This window comes from Acipenser ruthenus, chromosome 4 (assembly GCF_902713425.1).
Source record: "Acipenser ruthenus chromosome 4, fAciRut3.2 maternal haplotype, whole genome shotgun sequence".
In the NCBI taxonomy this organism is placed as follows: domain Eukaryota; kingdom Metazoa; phylum Chordata; class Actinopteri; order Acipenseriformes; family Acipenseridae; genus Acipenser; species Acipenser ruthenus.
The window spans coordinates 15103066-15128099 of NC_081192.1; the positions used below are offsets into that span (position 1 = coordinate 15103066).

The 25034-nt window shown below is 39.7% G+C and overlaps 1 protein-coding gene across 1 annotated transcript; it reads right to left on the bottom strand.

The window, feature by feature from the left end:
• Positions 1–302: 302 nt before the first annotated feature.
• LOC117400184 (phospholipase ABHD3-like) lies at positions 303–24429 on the bottom strand. Its single transcript, XM_033999691.3, has 9 exons — positions 23894–24429; positions 21072–21235; positions 18018–18200; positions 16743–16788; positions 8253–8365; positions 5991–6164; positions 3763–3811; positions 3513–3678; positions 303–541 (listed from the first exon to the last, which is right to left on the bottom strand). Exons 1-9 carry the CDS (start codon positions 24053–24055, stop codon positions 363–365), a joined length of 1236 nt encoding a protein of 411 aa, XP_033855582.3. The 5' UTR covers positions 24056–24429; the 3' UTR covers positions 303–362.
• Between the last annotated feature and the right edge of the window lie 605 nt (positions 24430–25034).

The following is a 25034-nucleotide window of genomic DNA, read 5'->3' on the forward strand; positions in this document are numbered from 1 at the left end:
TGAAAAAAATCCTGTATGTGCATTAGACTGATATCCCTGAGGACTAATGGCTTCTGTTAAAATAATTAAAATAATTGTAGAATATAAAATCAGAGGTAATAATAGTAACATAGCTTATATAGTACTTTATTATTTATTTTTTAACTTAAAAGAAATGATCACCCAAAATGCAGATTTTTCCAGTCACAGGATTGTGTCGACAGGATTGAGATGTTGCAAAAATCTAGACATGTTATAAGTAGTTGTTAACTTGTCTTACTCACGATTATATCACTGTACAGAAATTACTTTGTGCATTGAAACTGATGTGCCTTTAGCAGAGGTTTTTTTTTGTTTTTTTTTGCTTGCCTGGATGTGAAATGCTAGAGGTTTTCAAGTTCGCTTCCTTGCTCAATCACAGCCTGCATGAACTGCTTGAAGACTCGGTCCATGTAAGTGCTGTGTCGGGGCCAGATTCCTTCAAGGAAGCCGATATGGCCCCCATGGGAAGTAATCAGTAGTGCAAGGTTCGGGTTCTGTTTCACAGCTTCCACAGGCAAGGCTAAAAAGGGAAAAGGGAAGTTGCCATTTTTGACATACTGACTCCTGACATATATCCTTTGCTTTGCAGAGGTCTTTTTGGGAAACAGTAACTATCTAAGCAAGGTTTATTTGCACCATTTTCTGGAAATACAAAACACATCCAGTAATCTCCACTTTACTTCCATGGGGAACTTTTTTTTTGTTTTGCAGATCTCAGAGATGAATACAATCTAAATTATAAATTGAGTAATTCCATTTAAGTTCATCCAGACCATGCAACCCACCTACTCCGATTTTGTTTGATTAAACTAGTCAAGGTATTAACCCAGTTTTTAAAATTCATATTTGGGATACCCTTTCCAAGAAAATGGCCCTGTTAATAAAGACACCACCATGCAATTTGATTCCCATTGTGTATAAAATACTACAAAACAATGCTACTTACCTGTGTATGCATCATTCTAAAGGTAGAGTACTGCACACATGGGTATACTAGGCAGTACACAAAAGAAGAATGTTTTCTGATCTTGTGAAATCGACTTTGGCATTCTTTGCCAGCAGTCATGGCAAATCACCATGTGATGGGGTCAGTGATACTAGTATGAGGAACTGTGGCAATGTGCTCCGCCCCTGTGTGCATTTCTGTGTTTGCGTGTTGTGTGTTAATGTTGGTGTATAGATATGGCTGCACGGGATATAAATGGGTGTGTGTAGCACTGTATTTAGGCACGGGATTGCACTTCACTTCACGTGCATTTAAAGTATTTAATATGTGAGCACAAGGTTGCACATAATTAATTCACGTGCTGGGATTCAAGTGAATAATTAATTGGTAATTGAATCCCGTCACAACAGTATATATAGATGTATGTTTTACTCACTCGGGGTTGGGTGTTCGGTGAGTAGAGAACGGGAGAGAGGGGAGGAAAGTAAAGTGAAATATTAACAATTGCTATTGCGTGCAAGAGGCACGATACTTGTTTGTTTATTCCTACTCACCGTGTTTGTGTGTCTGTCCGTGCACCGTTTGTTAAGTGTTAGTCCGTTTTGTTTTGTCTATTTATTTTGGCTTAAAGTGCCGTGTCCTGTCTTCTGTTTTGTTCAACCTTTTTATTTATTTGTTTATTAAACACTGAGCGCTGCAGCGACTCAGTTTCATTCCTCACCACTGTGTCTGTGTACTGCTTTCTGGCCTGACGTAATTCACAAAGCCACCCTGTGACAGGAACATATTTGCATAAAAACAATCCTTCAGCATCCTTTGGTCAAACAAATGACCATGTCCTTAAAAAAAATTGTTCTGTCAAACGAACAACATAAACTTTTGTTTCATTAATAAAGGCTGAGATGATAGCTGCAAGAAGTATTCTTTAGGAGTGATTTGCACAACCACAAGTGTTACTGTAAATTCAACTTCCATTATTTTATTGTATTAAACATATCCACCACTGCAAAAAAGATCATGAGTGATGACACACAACATAACCTCATCGCTGACTTCCTTGGAGGCTTGTCACTCAAATCTCAGCTCTCCACAAACTTATTATATATGTGCTCTATGTCTAGAACTCATACAGGTACATCAGAATGTTGGAAAAGACAGAGAAGAGTGACTACTGTCAATCTTCCAAGAAATCCCTGGGATAAGTTAAAACAATGTGGAAGAAATTCCAAGATGCTAAACAAGCTAAATGAAAAGGCTCTATGTAGAATTAAATGCATTTGAGAAACAAAATAACTTGTAGAAAATAATTACTGGTGGTAACATCTGGAGGCCTATTACTCAGTAAGTCAACTTAAAACTAGGAAAAGTATTGGCATGCTGTCAATACCTATCATAGGCTTTTGAGAAATCACAAGTATTTTGTGCCACCTTGGCCACATGACCTTTCACACATATCTGTATGCTGTTTCAGGGGAGTGACTGCACATCTACCACATGACCTTTCACACATATCTGTATGCTATGACCTTTCACACATATCTGTATGCTGTTTCAGGGGCGTGACTGCAGATCTACCACATGACCTTTCACACATATCTGTATGCTATGACCTTTCACACATATCTGTATGCTGTTTCAGGGGCGTGACTGCAGATCTACCACATGACCTTTCACACATATCTGTATGCTATGACCTTTCACACATATTTGTATACTGTTTCAGGGGCGTGACTGCTTGCACATCTACTAATTGTTTGTTCCAATACCATCTACAAACTTGTTACACAGTATCGACCATATTTTATGGCAATATCTTTATAGTTATTGGCCAATTAACTGCAGGGGCCAGGTTCTTATAAAAGGCATTGTAAGTCGAATTTGAGTTATAAACTTGTAAAGCATTGTATTGAACAATCAAGTTGTCAGGGTTTCATCATATCTTGAATGCTGAAGACTTTGTCATCTACAGTATGTGTCATGTCATCAATTTCTGAGTCAATGATTGCATTCCTGAAGAAATTTGGATTATTGGACATTGAATGGCTGTCTTTTTCTATCTAATTACTTCCTTGTGCTGTCCTTTTTATAGCTGTTTTTTCATTTTAAACATGCTCTAACCTTTGTTTTGCTGAAATGAAATTGTGCAGAGTTTGCAAAGACAGAACTACAAGACACTAAGGTTTTTTTTCTAAGCTTGCTGAGTAAATCTAGTTCATAAAGTTTTGAAAATAAAGAAGCAATCACATCCTGTGCATCTTTACTTAAACAACACAACTCCGCTTCAAAAGAAAAGCAGAATTACAGTATGCTTTTGAAACTGATGAAAGTGAATCCATTTATTAAAATCAGCTTTGGGTTTTGATAATAACCCTCTATGTGAGGAGACAAAGGGTTAGGCTAATCAAGGTTCAGGCATTAGCCTTGTTAATCGTTGGCTACTATTAATACAAAAGATGTATTGTTTGGTTGTGCTGTGCCAATGGGCCTTTACTTAGTTACAGTAGTTCTGTTTGCAACTATTAGCTGCCTTTCTGTAACACCTTACCATGGCCTGGAGAGAAGACATCATCCATAGCATTTAAGCACAGCACAGGAATCTGGACAGACTTCAGCTTGTGACAGGGACTGGCGGCTTTGTAGTACTCCTCATTTGTAGCATACCCAAACATGATGGACGTAAACCGCTCATCAAACTCCCGGATAGTTTTGGCCTAAAATAAAAAACTTGAATCAATAAGTCATAAAATACAGTACAAGAACACAACAACTTACAGCAGACAACATATTAGGATTACCTTCATTACATGGTCAATATCGAAAAGCTTCTCAAGAATTTGCCTGTGTCTGAAACAAAATACAAAAATATATAGATATATAATTGAACAATTTAACACAGTTATAAAAGATATATGCCTCTGAATGAAACTGTTTTGTTTAGGTTTGTAGACATTTGGGCTATTTTGTTGAGCTAAATGAAAAGGGAAACACACATTTTAACAGTTAAAAGTATTTCAACTGTATTATTTCAAAACCAGAAAGAAATAACTTCTCCTAGCAACAAATCTGCAGATCACATTTCAATTATGACACTTTGAGTCTTCATAAAAAGTACCAAAAAAAAAACAAAAAAAAAAAAAAAAACACCAGTTATCTTTATCACAGCTGTTGTTGTTTGTTTTATCATTTGGTACTTTTTAAAAGCAGCTACAAACATATCAAGGTATGTGCCATAATCCTAGTGTAAGTTGTTTTATTCCTCTGTGGCTTTTGCACTTCCTTCAATACAGGGCCCCATGTGTCAACTGAAGCCAAGTGCAAGTTCTTGATAAGCAGCCATGTGCCAGTACTTTATAAGACAGGCAGTGATTGTAATACGAGTTAACAGGTTTTTCCTCTGGATTGGTACTATAAATACTAGTTGGAGGGGTATGAAACCTTGACACATATACATTTGGCTCTGGATCTATCATATAAACCCTTATGAGTTCACAAGTACTGCATTCATGGCTTCAATTTATAGTTTCCACATATTTTTTCCTCCCTCTAGGATGGTACCATCATGGTTTGTTTTTAAATGGCACACACCAGTTCATGTTAATAAAAATATAATCCAGAGGTATAGAGTAAGAGAAGAAACACAGGTTCAGTACCAGCAGGAGGGAAGTACTGTGACTCACATTAGTATGTTGAAACAGTAAAGCAGGGGAACTTAAAAGAACATAAACCTGAGCAGCTGACGTTTTGTGGGAAAGGACAGGACTTTTATCTTAACTGATATCGGGATTCCACCACAGAGGGTGATGACACTCTCCAAAGCTATGAATTACTCTCTCGTTGCAGTTGTTGTACAGAACAGGAAGCAATGGTCAACAGGTGTTTCAATGACTAGGCTCTCCGTCTTTAAAGATGAATTTGGTATAAAGCAGGAAGAAAACTCAAATTCAGAATTTACACAAAATGCCCAACTTAAGCCAGGCCTGAGGTAATTGGCATGTTTCTGCTAGAACTGTTCCACAACCCGGGTCAGTAAACAAAGCATTAACATCAGCAAGTGTCACAGCTGAAGAGTAAGAAAAGTGCTGATCAGGCACAGCAAACACTGTTTCAATTCTGGCAGGTTTCATAAGAGGGAAGTTCATATTGGGCTAGAGAGCAAACCATTTAGATTAGACCAAAACCAATGATCTTTGCTATTTTCAAATACTTAATTATTGCGAGGTTAATTGATGTTGCCAGCTTACCAGGACTGTCCTGTTATAAAAGATTTAATGATACTGCAACCCATACTACCCAAAATACCAAATGTATATTGCATCCCTACTATCTGTGCTTATTTCTGATAGACAGATGAAAACAGAGCTGCTTTAATAAGTGGTACTATGGTGGTGTTCGATCTAAGAAGTTTCTTCAGTTGGATGAATGCTTTATAAAGTGTCTGAATGTGGGAAAGAAAAAATTATCCAAACTGTCTGCTACTGTCTAGAAACTAGACAGCATGGAATTCCTGTTAACCAATCAGATCAACGGACCATAAACGTGCTTGAAACACTTATTGGCTACAGGATAACATATTTGATAAATAGGATTAGCTTAGGTTTAGCTTTTTTATTAAGCATAAAGCTGCCCTGCTCATCAAGCCCTTTTCACAGTTCATGCTGAATCCTGCAAGTATCCTTACACACTAGGCTCTTGGATTATTTTATTGCAGGACCATGTCCCAATATGAATAACATTTACAAATACAAAATGAACAGGCAGCATGGTAGCTTCATGCCATACAGTGTACAGTATAAACACAGCGCAGCCTAACATCCAGAGTACTGTACCTGCAGAGAGACTGCCCTCACAACTGGACATGTGTCAATTATCAGGACTGGGCTGCAGTTGGCTAGGCTATTCGACTGTTACGTTTGACTGGTCCTGTAAAGGGGAAAGTGATAGACCTTGGAAAACCCTAAAATATAGAAAACACTAAATATAGAAAGCGCCTCATGCTGCTGAGGAGTGTATTAGTATTACTAACCTGTTGACTGAAGCCTGCAAACAGCTGGTGAGGTAAGAATTGAAGAGGAACCGGTTGAGTGGCTTCTCCAGCGAAGCTGTGCACTCAAACACATCCCATCCGGCCGAGAACACAGCAGCTGCTCTCAGAGAGGTCTCCCTGCCTGCCCTGCACAGGTAGTTTGCCAGCATCATTCTGTGGAAAGCACAGCGGCCCTGTTATCTGTTTTATCGTCACTGATCAAGTGGTTTCAGCAGCAGTGCAGGTGCCATACAGCTAATCGCACACAAAGGTGGCAAGGTAGCTAAATCCACAGTCATGCTAGCAAATGGCGCCAGACAGGAGGATGGGCACTACCTGGCAAGAAAGTAGCAGCTGGAAAAACCAGACGCTCCAATGTCCTCTCTCAGCTTGTGCCTCAATTTATTCCCCACATATCACACATGCCACTCAGACCCACTGGCAGATTCTGGATGTGCACAGAAAAGCACTAAACTAGGCTGTGTAAATCTGGTAAATAGACACATTTACAAGTATATCTCTGTATAGCAAGAGTGGAAGTTTGGCTCTATATACAGTAATTTGATAAAGACTGACTTGCTCCAAATGCATTATGTTCATACACTTACAAGACAATCACAGACAAGACAGCATCTTGTCTTCTGTAGGTTCTATAGACATTGTCATCTCAAATATATTGCAAATGTCATGGACTTTCTAATGTTATGTTCTTATGATATTGTATCAGGAATCTACATTGAATGAACTTTAATCTAATTTGTCTAGCTTTGCCTAGAGATAATGATCAACCTAACACCTTGAATGCACCAGGCACTCAGGAAACAAAAGGCTAATCAAACCCGTCTCCATGATTTAATTGACCCGTCTAGTAAGAGAGGTGGTTTAGAATAGGAGTCTGAAAGAGAGAAAAATAGCTTAGAGTTTTAAGACAAATTTCACATCATATTGATTTAATACCACTATGAGTACAAGATGCAAGCGTTTTTATTCTTAAATTGCCTAACAAGTATAGAATAACCCAGGTAATAAATCCCTAAGAGAATTAAACTGTTTGCAATGTCTAACCAAAGTCGCAACCAAAGTGTTTGGTGTCTAAAGAAATGTAATTTCTTATGGTAAAAATAACGGGAATTTAGAATAAAATCTGAATTATTTAGCAAAAGTTATGCACGTTTTAAAAGTTTCCCCTTTCCAGATTACGATACTGAACTAATCAGACAGAGGAAGGGGGGAGCAATCTATCAAAATTGCAAGCCCATTCGCTACAAAATAGCCAATCGGAGCATGTAGCGGGAAATTCAAATAATCTCTTTGTTTGAAAAGTATAAAGCCCCCTGCTTTAGCCCCAGCTCCTTGTCCCCAGCTCTAGCACTCTAATCTAATTCCCCAGCTCTACCACCCTATGCTTGCCCTCTAATCTGAGTCCCCAGCGCTATCCAGACCTGCTTTAGCCCCAGACTGGCTGCTGATCCCTGCTTGCTCAGACTCTAAGAAACTACAAGACTGCACCCGGAGCCCTCAGCTCTCAGTATTTATCCATCAAGGTTGGGGGCCCTGACGCTCGGAGAAACACAAGGTAACAGAACTGCTTTTCAGGCTAGGTAACAATACTCTTAAATATCTATTCAGGTATTGTGTGACCCCTTGTTGTGTCAGTATGTACTAGTATTTCTTTGGTAAATTGTTGTTTTAAACCTTAGTTCTCATTGTAATGCTTTTAATGTGACTTTAATTGTGTAACTGTTTTGTGTGATTTTCAAACTTTTATATTGTTGCATGCTTAATAAATACCATCTTTCTAAGAAGAGATTCCCAGTATTGAATCATTTGCTCATGTTGAACAAACACGATTTATGAACTTTGAACAGTCTGGAATGTGGTCTATTTTTGGCTTGTTGTAATATGTAAATCCGCCATCGTTTTCAGAGAGCGATATTAAAAACGGGTTTGTACATTATAATAGGACACCGTTTATTGTAGAGGTCCCACCGAGATCTTGACTATCGAAGGTATCTCTGTATCCCCTACAGTTTTTGGAGGTCCTTTAATTTATTGCTCTTAAGAATATATTAACTGCCTACAATAGTACCCACACTTCCTATAGGGCTGGTAATAGACATTATTAAATTTATAGCTTTTTTTTAACATTGCAATTTATATAAATGTCTAGGATGTCTTTCTGGCATGAAATAAAAAATCTCCATGAGAGTGGCATAACAAGCACAACAAATGATAAGAACAGGATATAACTGGGATACCCACCCCCCCATCGAGACGCCTGCTGCCAGCAATGGAGCTGCGGAGTGTGTGCTCTGGATGTGATCAATAACAGTCTCCAGATCCTCTGTGTTGGCGGCACAGTATGTCCTTGGTGTCTGAAAGCAGCCATATGAGAATGCACATTCAAAAAAAAACACAGGATAAGCATTTTACCACCCATCACCACCCATTTTACCACTCATAAGTCAAGGAGAAAAAACAAATAGAATGATAGTAACAGAGATGCAAATGCTGCTGATGGAAGCTTTTTTAAACCCACGCACACAGGCAGAAGAATCAATTTGATTACGGTATATGTTTCATTCCCATTTGTAACCACATGCTTTAAGGTATAGATTAATTTCAAGTGCTTTTTACCTAAAGCTTTTTAAACTAGAAGCACTCACCTAAATGCCTGACATACAAAAGTAGATTTTAGATCAGCATGTTGTGATGTTTAGAGGTCTTACGTCTCAGTTAAATGATTAATACCCTGCTTCCAAGCATTTTTTGTCGCTACACTGCAAACCCACCTGAAAGACCGAGGGATAGATGTGGTGGTGCCGAATTAGTTCAATTAATGGTCAATGACATACAGTATGTACATGCAACTGTAGTCGATTTGGTTAACTGTTGAAGAGTAAGTAGTGGGGTTCCGAAAAATATAGTGTTATATGTTGCATGTGTTGCTCCAACTGTTTAAATCTTTTCATTGTTAACATCCTGACAGCTTTTTACACTTATAACTTAAAGTCCGTTTCAAAGCTCTTTTCAAAATGGCCGCTGTAGTGCACTGGGGTTTGAGATCTGTCATCTAAATTACTGCAGGAAGAGCAATAAAATAAACCCAAAAAACATAACAAGTGTTGTGGCTTTTCTGTTCTGTAACACATTATGGATCATTACTGCTGTGTTACCTGTTTGACAATGTGAGCAATAATCCTTACACTATCAGTGCACTAGAGCGGCCATTTTGAAAATAGCTTTGAAACAGATTTTAAAGTTATAAGTGTAAAAAGTTGTCAGAATGTTAACAAGAAAATGAAAATAAAAATGACAGGTACATTATTTAAACAGTTGTAGCAACACGTGGGGACGTGGAACGCTAGATTTTTCAGAACCCGCTACTTATTCTTTAAGGTGTCATGCAATATGGGGTTGAAATTTTGGTTTGGATTAAACTAGTGGTAAATTGTTTAGTTTAGATTAATAGTATGTTAGCAACATACTGTACGTCCGCTGCTACAGCTGTAATGAAAAAATTACAGCTTTCCGTAATATGAAAAAGTAGATCACCATGACCTTCCTATCGTAAAAACAGAGGAAATTATGATACTCTCAATATCTAAAGAATATCCTAACCAAACATAAAAGGATTCAATTTGAGGCACTGTCTGCAACACTTTGCATGTTAAAGAAACATGTTTGACTTTAACAATCAAAAACAATGCATCTGGTTGTTAGCAGGGAACAAACAATGTATTCAGCTTTCTGCACCAACAATATTAAGCATTCATGGCTGCTGTGCCCAGAATACGCTTAAAACAAGAGATTCTTTCACTTGCTGAATGGGAATATCATCACTAACGCCTTTTGTTTGCTGCTTTGTAGATCTCCATGAATGTGCAGAAAATGTTTATTATCATAACCCTGATTTCCTGAAATAGAAATGTAACCATTACTGTATGGGTATTTACCTCCTAAAGACCTGAATCCAGAATATGATATGCCAAAGCTGCTCTCTGAGCCAGTGATGCAGTCATGGCCCGCCCCGTGGGCATAAAAGGACATCTCAGCATCATTTTTCCTTCAAGCCTGTTGCAATCCTAGACGTAGCGATCTTGAAGGTTAATGGTTACATTTATATTTCAGGGAACCAGGTTTATGATAATAACCTAACTTTCCCCTTCAAGTACAAAATGTAACCATTATCATATGGGTGAGTGTACCAAAGCCGTCATAAGGGCAAGATTGCAGAACGACTGGAATGCTACAAGGCTAAGCCAAGAGGCTGTCCTGTACGTTACCCCACAGAACCCCAGTACAAAGTAGCTGGGGTGAATAATTGGAGGGAGAAACACGTCTATGCCTGTGTTGTAATGATCGACTGAGAAGCCACCCTTACACTCTCGTTCCAAAACCAGGGTTTTGAGGATCCATGACATTAAGTTACGGCATGTGCTGAAGACTGGGCACAAATGAGCCAGTCATCCAGACAATTGAGCACTCTGATGCCTTTGAGTCTCAATGGGACCAGGATAGCTTCCATGCACTTCAAGAAGGCACAGAGACCTAGGAAGAACATGGAACGTATACACTGTTCCCTGAAAGGCGAACCGCAGGTACTTCCTGTGCGCTGGTTTTATAGGGATGTGGAAATAGCCGTCTATTAGGTCCACCATGGTGAACAAGTCGCCTGGCCTGATGGACTGCAATAGCTGTTGTATCGTCAACATTTTGAACCTCCTTCGGCTCAGATACAGGTTGACCTGTCTGAGGTTGAGGATCGGTCTGAGTCCACCATCCCACTAGGGCACTAGGAAGTGCCTCGAGTAGAACCCTTCCTCCAACTGGAGGTGGTCTAGCACATGAACAGCCCCTTTTTGCAGCAGAACTGCTACCTCCTGAGAGACCACAACAGCGTTTTGCGGGTCCATGACTGATGTTGTAGTCACACCCTGAAAGGGAGGGGGGACGTGCTTGAATTGCAAAGAGTAGCCGGTCTGAATGGTAGTAAGTACCCAGATGTCCGTGCTGCTTTGACGCCAATACTCCAGATGGCTCCCTGGGGCAGCAAACTCCTAGGGCTGCTGCTCGGCTTGTGGCTTGGTCTGTAACATCTCGTCCACCGTGGGACTAAACATATGCCCTGGTGTAATCAGGGCATCTAACATCGGTGGCTTCTCTCTGTCAGGCACGCATGTCTGGGAAAGCCAAAGCTGTCTAGATGCAGGTACCAATGCAGCCAGGTTCCTCCCCACAGCCTGCCTGTTGAGTTTGGAGACACGGAGCAGGTTCTTGTTAACCAGGCACAGCTCATCCAATTGTTATGGTGAGAGCCTGAGGTTCTCAGAAAGGGACCTCAGCAAATGACACTGGTAGGCTACCAGGATGCTATTATAATTGCCCAGCCTTGTGGCGAATGCACTGGCTGAATAGGCACACTTGAGGATCACCTCAGAGACCCGGCACTGCTTGTTGTGGCATTCAGCGTCCTTGGACAGAAGCAAGAAATTAGGCGTCTGGATCAAGGCACCAATAGAAGCCTCCACCACCGAAAAATGGACCATGCCCAGCTTCTCCGCATCATGTACCCTATATAGGGCATCCATCGACCAAGAAACAGCAGGAGCTGTTGCCGGGTGATCCCAGGAAGACTGGATTTTAAAAAGAAAATCTGGGTGCACTGGGGGGGACATGGGAGAGATGGTAAGCCTTCTGTAAGCAAGGGCACTTGCAAAATTGCAGTGGTCCTCTTGATCAGTGGCAGAAGCTCTGCTGATAGGGGGATGTGCTGTCAGGCTCCATGCCCTCAGACAGGAACGCTAGCTCCTGTTCGCCGACCTCCTCAGAGGCGGCGATGGACAGTATGTCCTCTTGTGGCCAATCTGCGCTTGTAGCCCCTTGGGGCCCCAAGGGGACAGGCAGGGCAGGTGGCGCTAAACGTTCCCGCAGTAATTCTGTGATGGGAAACAGCTGCCCAGAGCTCTTCCAGAGGAGGATGAGGAAGACCGTTAGGACAGTGTTCTGCCTGGCTACTTTCCCGGGTGCATTGTCCGCTCTCCCTTGGCACAGAGCCATGGGGTGAGGACGCAGCCACCGCTCTAACAGTTGCCGATTTTTCCTGAGCAACATACGAAGAATCCGACCCTTCCTCACCAACTACGCCACCCAGCTCCTGGTCCAGGCCCTGATACTCTCCTGCTTAGACTACTGCAACTCCCTCCTGGCTGGCCTCCCTGCGTCCGCCACCCGTTCGCTCCAGCTCATCTAGAACTCCACTGCTCGCCTGGTGTTCTCTCTGCCTCGCTTCTCCCACGCAACTCCACTGCTCCGCTCACTCCACTGGCTCCCGATCGCCGCTCACATCCAGTTCAAGACTCTTGTACTCGCCTACAGATGCCTTGACCAGACTGCACCCAGCTACCTCCAGACTCTCATCTCTCCCTACACCCCCACTCGACCTCTCCGCTCCTCCTGCACTAGAAGACTGGCTGTACCTCCGCTACGCTCCCCTGCCTCCAGAGCCCGCTCCTTCTCCACCCTCGCCCCGCAATGTTGAAATGACCTTCCTACAGATGTCAGGACTGCCCAGTCCCTGACCATCTTCCGGCGCCTCCTCAAGACTCACCTCTTCAGACAGCACCTGTAGAACTCTTCTTTTCCCTCTGGACACTTTATCACTCTTCCTTAATGCGCTTTACTTGCTCTTATCTGCTCCCTATTTTACTGCATTTAATCCTGTACTTTAGAGTACTGTAATCTGTCACAAGTGTTATTTAATCTGTAGTATTTTGTATTTAATTATATCCTGATGTAACTATCACTGACACTGCTATCTGCTCCATTATTGAATCGTATTTTGTCATATACTTGTACTTGCTAGAACCGAAGTCATTGTATTTTATCTTGCTCTTAATTGTATTAATACTTGTACTGTGATTCTTGAAATGTATTTTTGTTTACGACTGTAAGTTGCCCTGGATAAGGGCATCTGCTAAGAAATAATAATAATAATAATAACAGAGGGTGATGGGGAAGAGTGCTGAGTAGGAGTAAGGGATTCAGAGTGCTCTGTAGAGCTGCGGGATAGCAGCTTCTCAAGCATGCGCTTGGAGAAAGGTGCACAAAACTTGCAGAAGCTATGATTACCTAGTGTCTCCTTGGTGTGATCTGGCCCCAGGCAGGAAGAGCATCTGCCGTACTTGTCCTCAATAGGCAGACTGGCCTTGTATGCCTCACAGGGATAAAACCCAGTCATGATGCAAGAAGCAAGCAATGCAGTGTACAGTACACAGCTGCTGCCTCAATCTGCTTATAGATGACCAGGCGGGTCAAGACCCGAGCGGGATCTGTTTGGTACCGGACCAGTGACTTGAGCCCCAGTCGGTAGTGGACTGGAACCGGATCGGTACCTGGAAGGTATCGGGTTGGTTCTGTACCAGCTTGGTGTATTTAACACCGGGTCTGTACTGGTTCAGGACCGGTGTGGTACTGTAGCACCATGTTGACTGTAGCACCATGTTGGTACCGCGGAACTTGGAAGGTATCGGGTTGGTTCTGTACCGGTTTGGTGACTTTAGCACTGGGTTGGTATGGTACAGTACCGGGTCAGAGCCGGGCTGTTATTGGGTCGGTTCGCTACCGGTTGACTTTAGCACCAAGTCGGTACGGTCCGGACAGGAGCAGAGTGGGTCGGTGACCTCGGTACCGCTACGGTTTGCAGTCACCGTGGGTGGCAAGGTGCAGAGATGACCACCTGTACAATCCACTAGCAAAACCACTCAGTCAGTACCACACACGAGACTGAGGGAAGCCTGCTTGTTAGAATGGTACTAACATCCTTTGTAATGGTGATGCTAAAGCTGTCACCAAAACGGCAGCAAGATACTGTGGAAGAGATTGCAAGCAACCACAACTGAAGCAAGTATTTTGGTCCTGTGCAGTGCTGCTGAGCCCAGCAGCTGCTCTTGCTGCATGTGTGATATAGCTCCACGATGCAGACAGACTTGCGTGTAGTCGCTGTAAAAAAAACAGAAAACACACAGGAGAAAAAAACGTTCTCAACAAATACAGTAATTTTAACAATTACATAAATAATATAAAACGTCTCATATTTTTTTACCAAAGCCAAAACAAGAAATAAATAACTGCCGGAGCAATTGCAGCCTGGGGGGAGAGCACAAAGTCAGCCGACTTATGTTGCTGGATGCTTGGGAAGGAGTAACTCTTGCCGCTGGCTTCACGTGGGACACAAGGCCGCAGTGGCATGTAACAACCAACAAATTGTAGTGCACAAAATATGTGTAATTAGTAAAAACTATTCCATCAATTATTTCACTATCACATATAATTTGTGTAAAAACACAATAAATTAGAAATATATAACAGATAGAAGTAACAAGTACTTATCTGAACAAAGCTCTCCGGTCAGGTCAGTTTTGAAAGGAAAAATGGCGATGTGATCTGTAAGCGCAGTCCTCTTGTACCCTCAGGGATGGGGCATGACTGCATCACTGGCTCAGAGGCATATCATAATCAGGATTTAGGTCTTTAGGAGGTAAATACCTATATGGACAGCAGTGTGGAGTAGTGGTTAGGGCTCTGGACTCTTGACCGGAGGGTCGTGGGTTCAATCCCAGCTGGGGACACTGCTGCTGTACCCTTGAGCAATGTACTTTACCTAGATTGCTCCAGTAAAAACCCAACTGTATAAATGGATAATTGTATGTAAAAATAATTTGATATCTTGTAACAATTGTAAGTCGCCCTGGATAAGGGCGTCGGCTAAGAAATAAATAATAATAATATGGTAATGGTTACATTTTGTACTTGAAATGGAACTGAGTACTAAGATGTACAGCATTGGCACAGTGTTCTCACTGAAACAATGAGTAATGGGAAAACATTATGCTCCCATTTATTTACCCATTCTTATCCAACCCCTGAATATACAGTGTTAGCAATGGCTGCATATTAAACAAAGTCAAATAAATAAGGGCATAAAGCAAGCACAGCACACTGTTAAATGTACTACCGGACACAGTGCTGATGTGGATTTGATTACAGTGTCCAAAAATGAAAAAATAAATAAATAAATAAACAATAATATTTTTAATCTCGAGTTTCAAATGTCCCAATACTTAGTGCTGGATACAGTTTCAGCTGTAGGATGTCACAGGCTCACAGCAATTTAATTATAATTTGATAAATTAGCTATTAAAGTTGCAAAGGTAGTTATTTGTTCATGTGCTCAGCTAGCAAAATACCCTATGCAAGGACAAAATTGACCACTTAATATAAAGGCGTTTTTTTTTTCTTTTTTCTTTGCATTATTCCAACTAGTATCTAGAGTTCACTGTGCAGAACAGTGAAATCCCAAGACAGCCGTCTGCAAATAACATACAGTCATGTCTGTTTAACACTTTTTTACTGAATGCCTGCATGTGTATATTGAAAATGTGACAGGTGTTTAAGGTAACAGGGAGAAGATTACCTGGGTGTTGCAGGGAAAAACTAACCACTGAAAACATTGTTACCACAACATTAATCTGTATAGAGGGAGAGTATGAAATATTTTAGTTAGGAATAAAAAATAGTCGACTGATTTAGAAAACCTAGTACTTCTCAATACAGTTTAAAAAATTGTGGCTCAGAGATACAGTCGTTGTTTTTAATTGTGAACTCACCATGTCTGTACTGATAACTGCAGGGTGCATCGAGTTTATGAGGATTTGGAATCCCAATAAAAGTGAATTGCAGAGAGATTCAACTTGTCATAAAATGTGTGGTATGTATACACACGATCACAGTGGAAAAGTAATTGTCCTCAGTAACTAAATCGGATGGGATAGAAGAGTCACAAACCTGTTTTTTTATTTTTTTTCAAGGTCATGCAAGTTATTTGTTCAGTGAAGTCTCAAGAGTCTGCTTACAAGAATACTGCTGTTATGTTTTTGCAGAAACTGCAGGATTTTGGACCATGGTACATTAAATTACTATTAAATATTTCATGGGTACTACTGTGTGTCCAAATACTGCAGTATCAGTACCTTTTTTTACACACCTTGTTAGGGGGATGAGATACTTTCAGCTTAACACTGTTAGTATTACTATTACAGAATAATTTTACATTGAGCATTCTTGAGGTACTATGCCAGGACAACTGACACAGTATGCAAACTCAAAAGATAATTTTTACATATGTAAATATGTTTTCTTTCATTTGCTGGTTTAGTAAAATCAGAACCCAGTTCCATTTGGTATAAGCACACACAGGAGGACATAACTAGCAATTAATACTACAGTGGATCCTGGGGTGTTATCACACTCTATTATTAGCAGAAGGGTGTTAAATAGAAAGTATTTCAAACTCACCAAGAGCTGTGACAATGATCAAGCAAATGAAATGTTTCAAACAACAAACAACCATAGAGGGGTTTATTCAATTGCTCCAGTGTTGGCTCCAAAAACTAATAGGACTTTACTTTTGGTTCTTTCCAATTTGTGGGGTTGACAGGACAGTTCACAAGAAGCACTGAAGTGTGAATACACTGGATATAGTAGAAATGCCAGGACAAAAAAGGGTATTTGACCTGAAAAAGAACCGCAATACAAGACCAGAAGCTCACAAGAGGAAAACTACTTCATACACATATTTGTGTAACACTTTTTATTTCACCTACGTGCTGGTAGCTATCTGGCCATGGTACTGCATCTAAGTTATTGAATTCCAGCCATGCCACTGAAACAGTAAATGTTGTATTTTCTTACCAAAAGCCTTTCTCCAGACACTCCTCTGTTATTAAAAACAACACACCTGAAAGAAAAACACAGAAACCCCTTTATTTATTAAAAAAAAAACTGAATGTAACAGTAGGGCAGGCTGTGGTAATTAAAGATTAAACAAAAGGGACCAAGAACAAAGCCTGGCTGCTGTTAAGAACCTGAGGAAGGACTGGAGCTGACAAAACTGGGCAAGTAACAGGTTAAAAATGTGCTTTGGTTAATTGGGTAATGGGTTCATTGTAAATTCCTGGAATTCCATGCTTTCACTTAAAAGGGGGGCGGGATTCAATTAATCAATTCTAATGTTGGTATATAGTCTGGTCAGACAGATTACTGGGCCATTTTTCTAAAAAGAATGAGGGACTCGGGTTAACGGTGAGAAAACTAAAACTGAACAATTATGAATGCTATGGTGAAGCCTGCTGTGCAGGTACCTAGGGAAAGCTTAGTGGAGATAAACAAGTATAGGGAGGGAAAGCGTTGTACTTGCTGTGTGGGATGGTTATTTAGTTTAAACCAAGCCACATTCATCTTTGTTTTAATAGTGTTTTGCAGTTTTTATTTTTGCTGTTTTTTTTCGTTTGTTGAAATATCTTCCTTTCTCTGGAATACCTTTTTGATGATGCCCAACTTATGATTAATACAATTGTGCCAAACCGGCATTTCAGCCCGATACCCCTGGTCTCCACTGTCTTTCAGCTCTGTTGCACCTCTGCCCCTGTCACACTGAACCATTGCACTTGTTTCGAGTTCTGACAAAATCAGTGTGGCTTAGCAAAAACGCAGAACTGTTAAATCTCAGCTCAATTTGTGCATCAGTGCTAAAACTCAGGGAACAGAGAAATAAGATCTTGGGGATTTCTTTTTTTTTCTGCTGCTCTCATATTCCCCCACCCCCACAAACATGCTGGCGAAGCACCAAACCAGAAGACAGTGACAAATGTGTTGATGATCTAGGCAGACACTTTCCTCTATCCACACAAAACCTTGCAAAAAATCACATGTTTATAAAGGACACCTTTTTGTCCCACTCTGGCAGGTAGTGATGCTCTACTTTTCTGTAAAGTCCTGTGCTTGCACTTGGGCATATGCAGTGATTTAACATAACATAACAACAAAATTACAGGTACGTTATTTAAACAGTTGTAGCAACACGTGCGGACGAGTAATGCTATCTACTCTTTAAATAGACTTCATACTGGATGAATCAAAATGACTCTCATTATGTTCCATTCTCACTTATCACCAGCGTATATATACCTGTAGCCCAGTGCATCACTCTGCTGGATCATGTGGAGGATATACGATTCCCTGCTGGTTCCGGTGAGCCCAGGTAGCAGGAGGATTGTGGGTCGAGAGGCTGTGTCAGGGTAGCACACGCTGTCATCATTATCAAACCAGTCCAATGAAATCTGTCCTCCATCTGCTGTCTTAATGAACTCACTGGAACATTCAGGACAGAGATAATGAATGTACTATCCATGGCTAAGATACTCTGCATAAAAGATAAATACAGCTCCTGGGTATGCATTTATAAAGTAGCCTGTGCCCAGAATTTCGGCAATAACCATCTTAAAAGCTGTGGTGCGCCACAATCGTTTTACTTTAAATTAAGGCTGTTGGGTGTCTTTTTACTTTATTATTGCATTGTTAAGCCTGAGCACTTACCTTCATCAGAAGGCAGACCTATCTGTTTACATTCCCCAAAGGTAATTTTAGGGCCCTTTCATACCTAGTTCGTTTGGAGAGGTTAATTCGCACAAGAGTTCAGTTAACACCCAAGTTCGGTTTGTTTTGGCAGGTGTGAAACGTCAAAAATATTTTTTCGCATCAGTGTGTCCACCAAATGAGGGGACAATGAGGGGACTAGATCCACTTGAAAAGGTGGTCTAGGCTCAATTGAGGGGGAACTCAAATTCGTTTTCTAGCACCTACAGAACCGGTGTCTGTGTGAAATGTATATATGTGTACAGTGTTTCTACATATTTTGTATTATTATTTTTACATGTTACATATATAAATGGCTTGGTCTCTCTTGCTCTGCATAAACATATCTCTCTTCCTGTGCAGCTGTGTATACTAGGTTTCTGTCTCTCTCTGCCTTGACACACTTTTGTCTGAAACGGGTCCTCATTGATAAAGGGGTACTTGCTGAGCGGTAATGTATCATTACAATACGATCGTATTGAGACCAGAAAGACAGATAAACAGGGATTAGTAGGGACTGCTAACAACTTACTGATCTGACTGATGCCAGTGGCAATGCAACAGTCAACAGAAATTCAAAGAATAAAGTATTCCTCATATGTCGCCTTTGAAAAACGTCTCCTCTTTGCACACAATTTAGCACGAAAACGTTGGGGTTCCTCCATAACATTTGTAACACGACTTTCGTGCTGCCATTCTACCAATAGCAGATGGCGAATAAACCAAAGAACAAACACAGCTGATACAGCAATCCTGACACAAAAGCAACCTTCCATGTACAGCACATACATTCACTGTATTGAACAGCCGTCTGACAGCGTTTTGGTCAGGAGCACATATCCAGATGATCAGCTTCACATGAAATGAACTTACAGTGGAGTGATTACAGTGGTGAAGGACCCAGTAAAGCAAACTTGAATTCACTGCAGGCAAACTGCAGTTCGTTTTAAATTTTATGGTGTGAAACCAATCAAAGTAACGGCAACATTTTTGTTTGTTCTGAAATAAATTCTAAATCGGTATGAAAGGGCCCTAAATGCAGGAACGCAAGCTTCCTTGCCCCTCGAAAACCTGCTTCCATTCTGGAAGATGAACAGTTACACTCCTGCTAACTGCAACCGTAGAAGATTATGAATGCCATCTAGGAATGCCCCTTCTTTATGCAAAATATTTTTTTATTGATCTGTTAATCTATCAATCAATTAATCACACCTGTTTGCTAGTGATATGACATTGTATTGAAAGACAATTACAAGAAATAAAATAACATAATGGTATTGTAGCCGGCTGATCGGTGAAAGAGAACCAGACAAATGTTTGTGAAACCAATCCCGGATATACTGTAACTTATGGCAAATATTTTAAGGCATCTCTATCTCAAATAGTTAAAGATATCTCTAAATCATTTAAAGATACAGTATCTAAAATATATCTGGAGATGTCTGAAAATGATTTCCAGATATCTTCAAACGGAGCTTTAAATGAGATATCTAAAATGCATTTTCAGATAACTGAAATTCAAATTGAGATATCTCAAAATGACTTCCTGTTCATTTAGAGATATCTCTAAATGGACAGGAAGTCCATTCAAAACATAGAGCATGTTTAGAGGAAGTCATTTAGTCAAGTGAAAAAAGATGAAGATGTGTATCTGATTGTTTGGAATGTCAAGATGTATTTGTTTATTTGATTCAGTCTTGTTTGCATGTTTTAACAATTGATTAATTGCATTTCTTGACTGAGTATAATAAGGTAATGTGTAATAAAAAACATGTCCAGCATTGAAAATTTCTTTAGCTTTCTTCAGCTTACGTTTTACACTCCTAACAACAAACACTAACTATATACACGGTAGTTAAATCACTAAGCCAGACAGTTTTTCAGACAAACAAGAAATATATTTAATAAAAAGACAAATCTACTTTTTGTCATACTGCCATGAAAGGCAAGCATTGATGAGCAAATGTTGCAAGTTGGAATCTTTTTTATATTAATAGATATTGTGAAATATTGGGTATACCTTCCAATATGCACCCTTTTTTGATATGGCACTCAGGTAGACAAGACTAATCAATCAACTGTTTTTCAATCGATCAAAGTCCACAGGTGTGATTAATCGATTCATCATTAATCGATTAAAACCTGTACTCTCACTCTCACATAATGACCCATGTTACAACATTCAGGTTTACAGTCTGTGCACTCTTACCCAGAAAGAATCACTAGGGTTCTTGGTTATCAATTTATTGCTTCATTATCACAGTTTATCAGCCAATTGGCCTAGCATACAAGTTACATTTGTAAGTCAAAGGTCTTTTTCTATTTATAATAAACTTGTAATCTTTGTAATACTGGTTAAATTAAAACATTCTGCACTCTAATCCTTGATAGAATGTTCCTGGAAAACATTCATGCCAACTCTTTAAAATAATAAAGATCTGAGTTTCTGATGAGATAAAGTCTGGATGGAATTCCACTGTTTTGAAATTGCAGCCGGCAGTTTACATATGTATTAAAGAACTAAACTGAACTCAGACTCAGTTGAGAATTACTCAAAGCACTGCATATATTTCAACAACCTTTGTTATACACATCTACAGTGCTTACTTTCTGTATTCCACCCAAGGCTTTGCAGTAATAAATGGTCTTATCAAAGTTTGGATCCTTCCTTCCCAGCACCAGAAAGTAGGATAGTATGTTTCTGAAACCACAGGGCAGTGCTCCTTCAGAAAATGGCAGAACTTCTCTCCCCCGGTGACAAGCTGAGGTTTCTGGTTAGAAAAAACATTTGATCAAGATACAGCAATTCAGTCCTACACAGGAGTGTTCTTGTACATCACATAGCCTTCTTACGCAGCTGATGAGCCACATGTGGCTCTATCAATGACCTACAATTTCTAAAATGAATATTAAAATATCTACACCACTACATGAAGGACATGCAGAGCTTTCTCGGTCCCCTTGTCTTTTTTATGTTTGAAACCATTTATAGTGGTTCTTAAAGCAATTAATAAAATATTGTTCTTTTTAATTGTATTTCTATTTTGCAGTGTTGCTTTGACCGGAGTTTAGGAGTTGCTCTTCTGCTCTAGTTGCATGCCATGGAAACATGTAACCCAGGTTAGATCCTCAAAGTGTCTTTACAGAAGTAAGAGCCAGCACCATCAAATGAACAGGTAAAGCTGAAGTTTATTTTTGTACTGGTGACAATATACAGGTGCGTTCACTAGAGAGCGTTGGCTCTTCATTCTATAATGACAATTTGGCTGGTCTAGACTGATCCAGCCCTGGTTAGGTCTATAGCAGGCAACTGGAACAGAAAATATCAAAAAGTTAAAAAAAGAACATTGCAAACATTATAAAAAGACAAGAAGATTGACAGGAAAATTATTTGACAATATAATTTAAAGCTACTTATAAATCTCCCAAAAATCCTGTATTGAAAAAAATACTCTTTTAGAATCATTTCAATAGAAATAAAATGTGTCAGGTGAGGTGTCAGGTGATTGCAAATATCCTACATTAGCCTATGCTGGGAAAAGATGTCCTAGTTATCCAGCCTCCACACCTGCCCTATTTTATATCCTTAATATGTGAAAATAGTATGTGCCCACCATGGACAATACAGGATATTGCCCTGGCATTGATTATATATATATATACTGTCAAAGAGGTGGATTGTTGGATGCCTTCATACAAATGCTTGATATACATACACATCTATAACTTTCATTTAATTGTTTGGAGCATTACACAGTACATGTATATACTGTATAGATGGCAATACTGGTCTATATCCAGATATATTTCCTAAAGAAGACCCATTGAGATATCCAATTGCGGGTCACTGAAAAACTGAATAGTAGAAGGGTTGTGCATATTAAACCTCCATTGAGTTAATTAAACAGATTCCAGAGGCCTGGGATAATTGAACTATGACTGTTGAATGCATTCACAGCTACAGGGTGCAAGCATTCCGGTTATGAATCGGTTTGGTAATATATGCAGGTCCGTTTTTCTCTACAGATATGCAAACTGGATTTGGCATCATTTTATGACTTGAGGGGATTTGAAAAGCAGCCAGGCTTCCCTTAATAAAACCGTGAGCTTTCCTTTATTCACAAAGGTCCATTGGGTCTCAACTAGTCACACATATGCCACTGTAAAACAAGAGTATTAAAATAAAAGAAACACTTGAGGATAATAGCAGCCAGGCAGTCCCTGAGGCAGCCAGTTTCAATTAACTCCTCACCTGTGCTACAGTAATTATTAGAAAAGTAAGCTCAGGGATTTCTTCTGATAAGTAAGTAATTAGGCACATTACTAAATATCTCCAGGCCATTAAGACCTGAATACTGTACTTAAAAAAAAATTAAATAAAAAAAACATGCAATTGTAAACCACAACAAAAATAATGCAGTAGGCTAAATAGGGAATGGAAACAGGGTTGTTACATAGCAGTTTAAGTCATACAGGTTTTAGTTTACTGTGAGCTTAATTAGACACAACCTATCCTATTACCTATACTGTGCTGAAAAAAGGTTCCATAAAAATGGGGAATGGATCACACTGCTAAGCCATATATACTGCAAATAATTATACATCTACTGTGGCAAACAAATCAGTCATGCATGCTTATTCATTTATTAAAATGTTCATTAAAAAATTGGCATTAATTGTCATAAAAATAAATAAGGGTACGAATTATATATATAAAAGTGCTGATCTTTAAATCACTATGGTCATCCACAAGAGACAAAACGTTTTAAGACAGCACATACTGTTCTGCTTACTAGACAATTTCTGCGACTAAACATCATTCACAGCAATTGCACAAAGAAATACTAGTGCGTTTGGGACAGGATAGGATGCGTGCCTACATCAATGCTCAGTCCATCTTATATGATCTGAATCTGTTATGTTATTTTATATTACCCTTCTATAGCACTAGTACATTATGATCATTTGCATGATCTCCCATATATTGCGTGACTGAGATCAGCGTATTGAACACTGCGGGACAGCAGTGTGGAGTAGTGGTTAGGGCTCTGGACTCTTGACCAGAGGGTTGTGGATTCAATCCCCGGTGGGGACACTGCTGCTGTACCCTTGAGCAAGGTACTTTACCTAGATTGCTCCAGTAAAAACCCAACTGTATAAATGGGTAATTGTATGTAAAAATAATAATAATAATAATGTAATTGTATGTAAAAAATAATGTGATATCTTGTAACAATTGTAAGTCGCCCTGGATAAGGGCGTCTGCTAATAAATAAATAATAATAATATTCTGGTGTTAATAAAATTGAACTTGAACTTCAGATATGTCCATGAACACCTATATGGAACACACATTAGTAAAAAAATAAAAAAAATAAAAAAATAAAAGAACAAAAGACAATGACAATACAACACAACTGTTCCCATACCTTGACAACGGAGCTCAAGTAGTAGCAGGTATACGCAGCGCTGAACCCCAGTATCAATGACAGCCCCACTCCAGAACCAAAAAACCCCACTTTAACTTGTTGTTCTAAATAAAGTGACAGGTCCCTCGTTAGAACATTCAAGTTGAAATCCAGGGCGATCATTGCCGAGTTCAAATTCCCACGCGTGTTCAACGAATCTGGAAGGGAAAATGACTGAAAAGAGAGAGGGGACTGGACACTCAGCGATTGCTTAGGCTATACCGTATACGTACACTATAGCCCCTGGTTTTATCACCCTGACAGCATCAACCGCTAAGCCTCGCCACTAGTAGAATAAATTCAATGACACCTGCAGTCAGAACATTACAGGGTCCAGCATCAGGGTCCTTTCGCAGCAGTCAGCTTCACCACCAAGCGCCTGTGTGGAAATCCTGCATTGCACAAGCATACAGTTTACGCAATAGGGCAATTCTGTATCCCATCAGAATTCTGTATGCACTAGCTAGCACAATGCACATGCGTGAAGTGAGATCGGCCCACAGGCACGGCTGATTCTTCTTCTGCTCGTGTCTAAAAAGGTAAATTATGGGCGGTGTGCACGCGCAGCAGTTGTGGCTGTATTTTGCAATCATTTAGTAACATGCTGAATACGCGTTTTTGACAGGACGACATGATTCCTTTGTGGTATAATCAGCTGTGGTTTGTTTTCATTAAAACGTATTTGACGTGTTCTGTGATACGCAAGTTATTATCACAAGGACATATTGTGGGCTTTGGTAGTGTACGTTATCATATTGTAGCGTTGCGTAGAACCCTAGTAAAAAGAAAATCCTATTGGATTTTCATTTTTTCCAATACAGTCCTATAGGATTTATATTATCATATAGGACTTTTTTTAAAAATTCTATTGTGTTTTCCAATAGGATCCTTTAAGATTTTTTTATATATATATATATATATATATATATATATATATATATATATATATATATATATATATATATATAATTCAGTAGGACAACACTGAATTCCTTTAAAGGAATCCTGTAGGATTTACATTAGCCTACTGGATTACAATGTTATTTTATTGTCTGAATGTTCTTTACAAATTCTATTTCTTATTCCGTTAAGATATTAAAAG

What these genes read in the sequence shown, in the direction of transcription:
- LOC117400184 (XM_033999691.3), bottom strand. Translation starts at nt 24,055, where the DNA reads ATGATCGCCCTGGATTTCAACTTGAATGTTCTAACGAGGGACCTGTCA. An exon ending in TGTCTGGAGAAAGGCTTTTG is followed by an intron (nt 8,366 to 16,742) that starts GTAAGAAAATAC and finishes GGCTGCTTTCAG; the next exon opens with ACACCAAGGACATACTGTGC. An exon ending in TGTCTTCTCTCCAGGCCATG is followed by an intron (nt 542 to 3,512) that starts GTAAGGTGTTAC and finishes TTCCCTTTTTAG; the next exon opens with CCTTGCCTGTGGAAGCTGTG.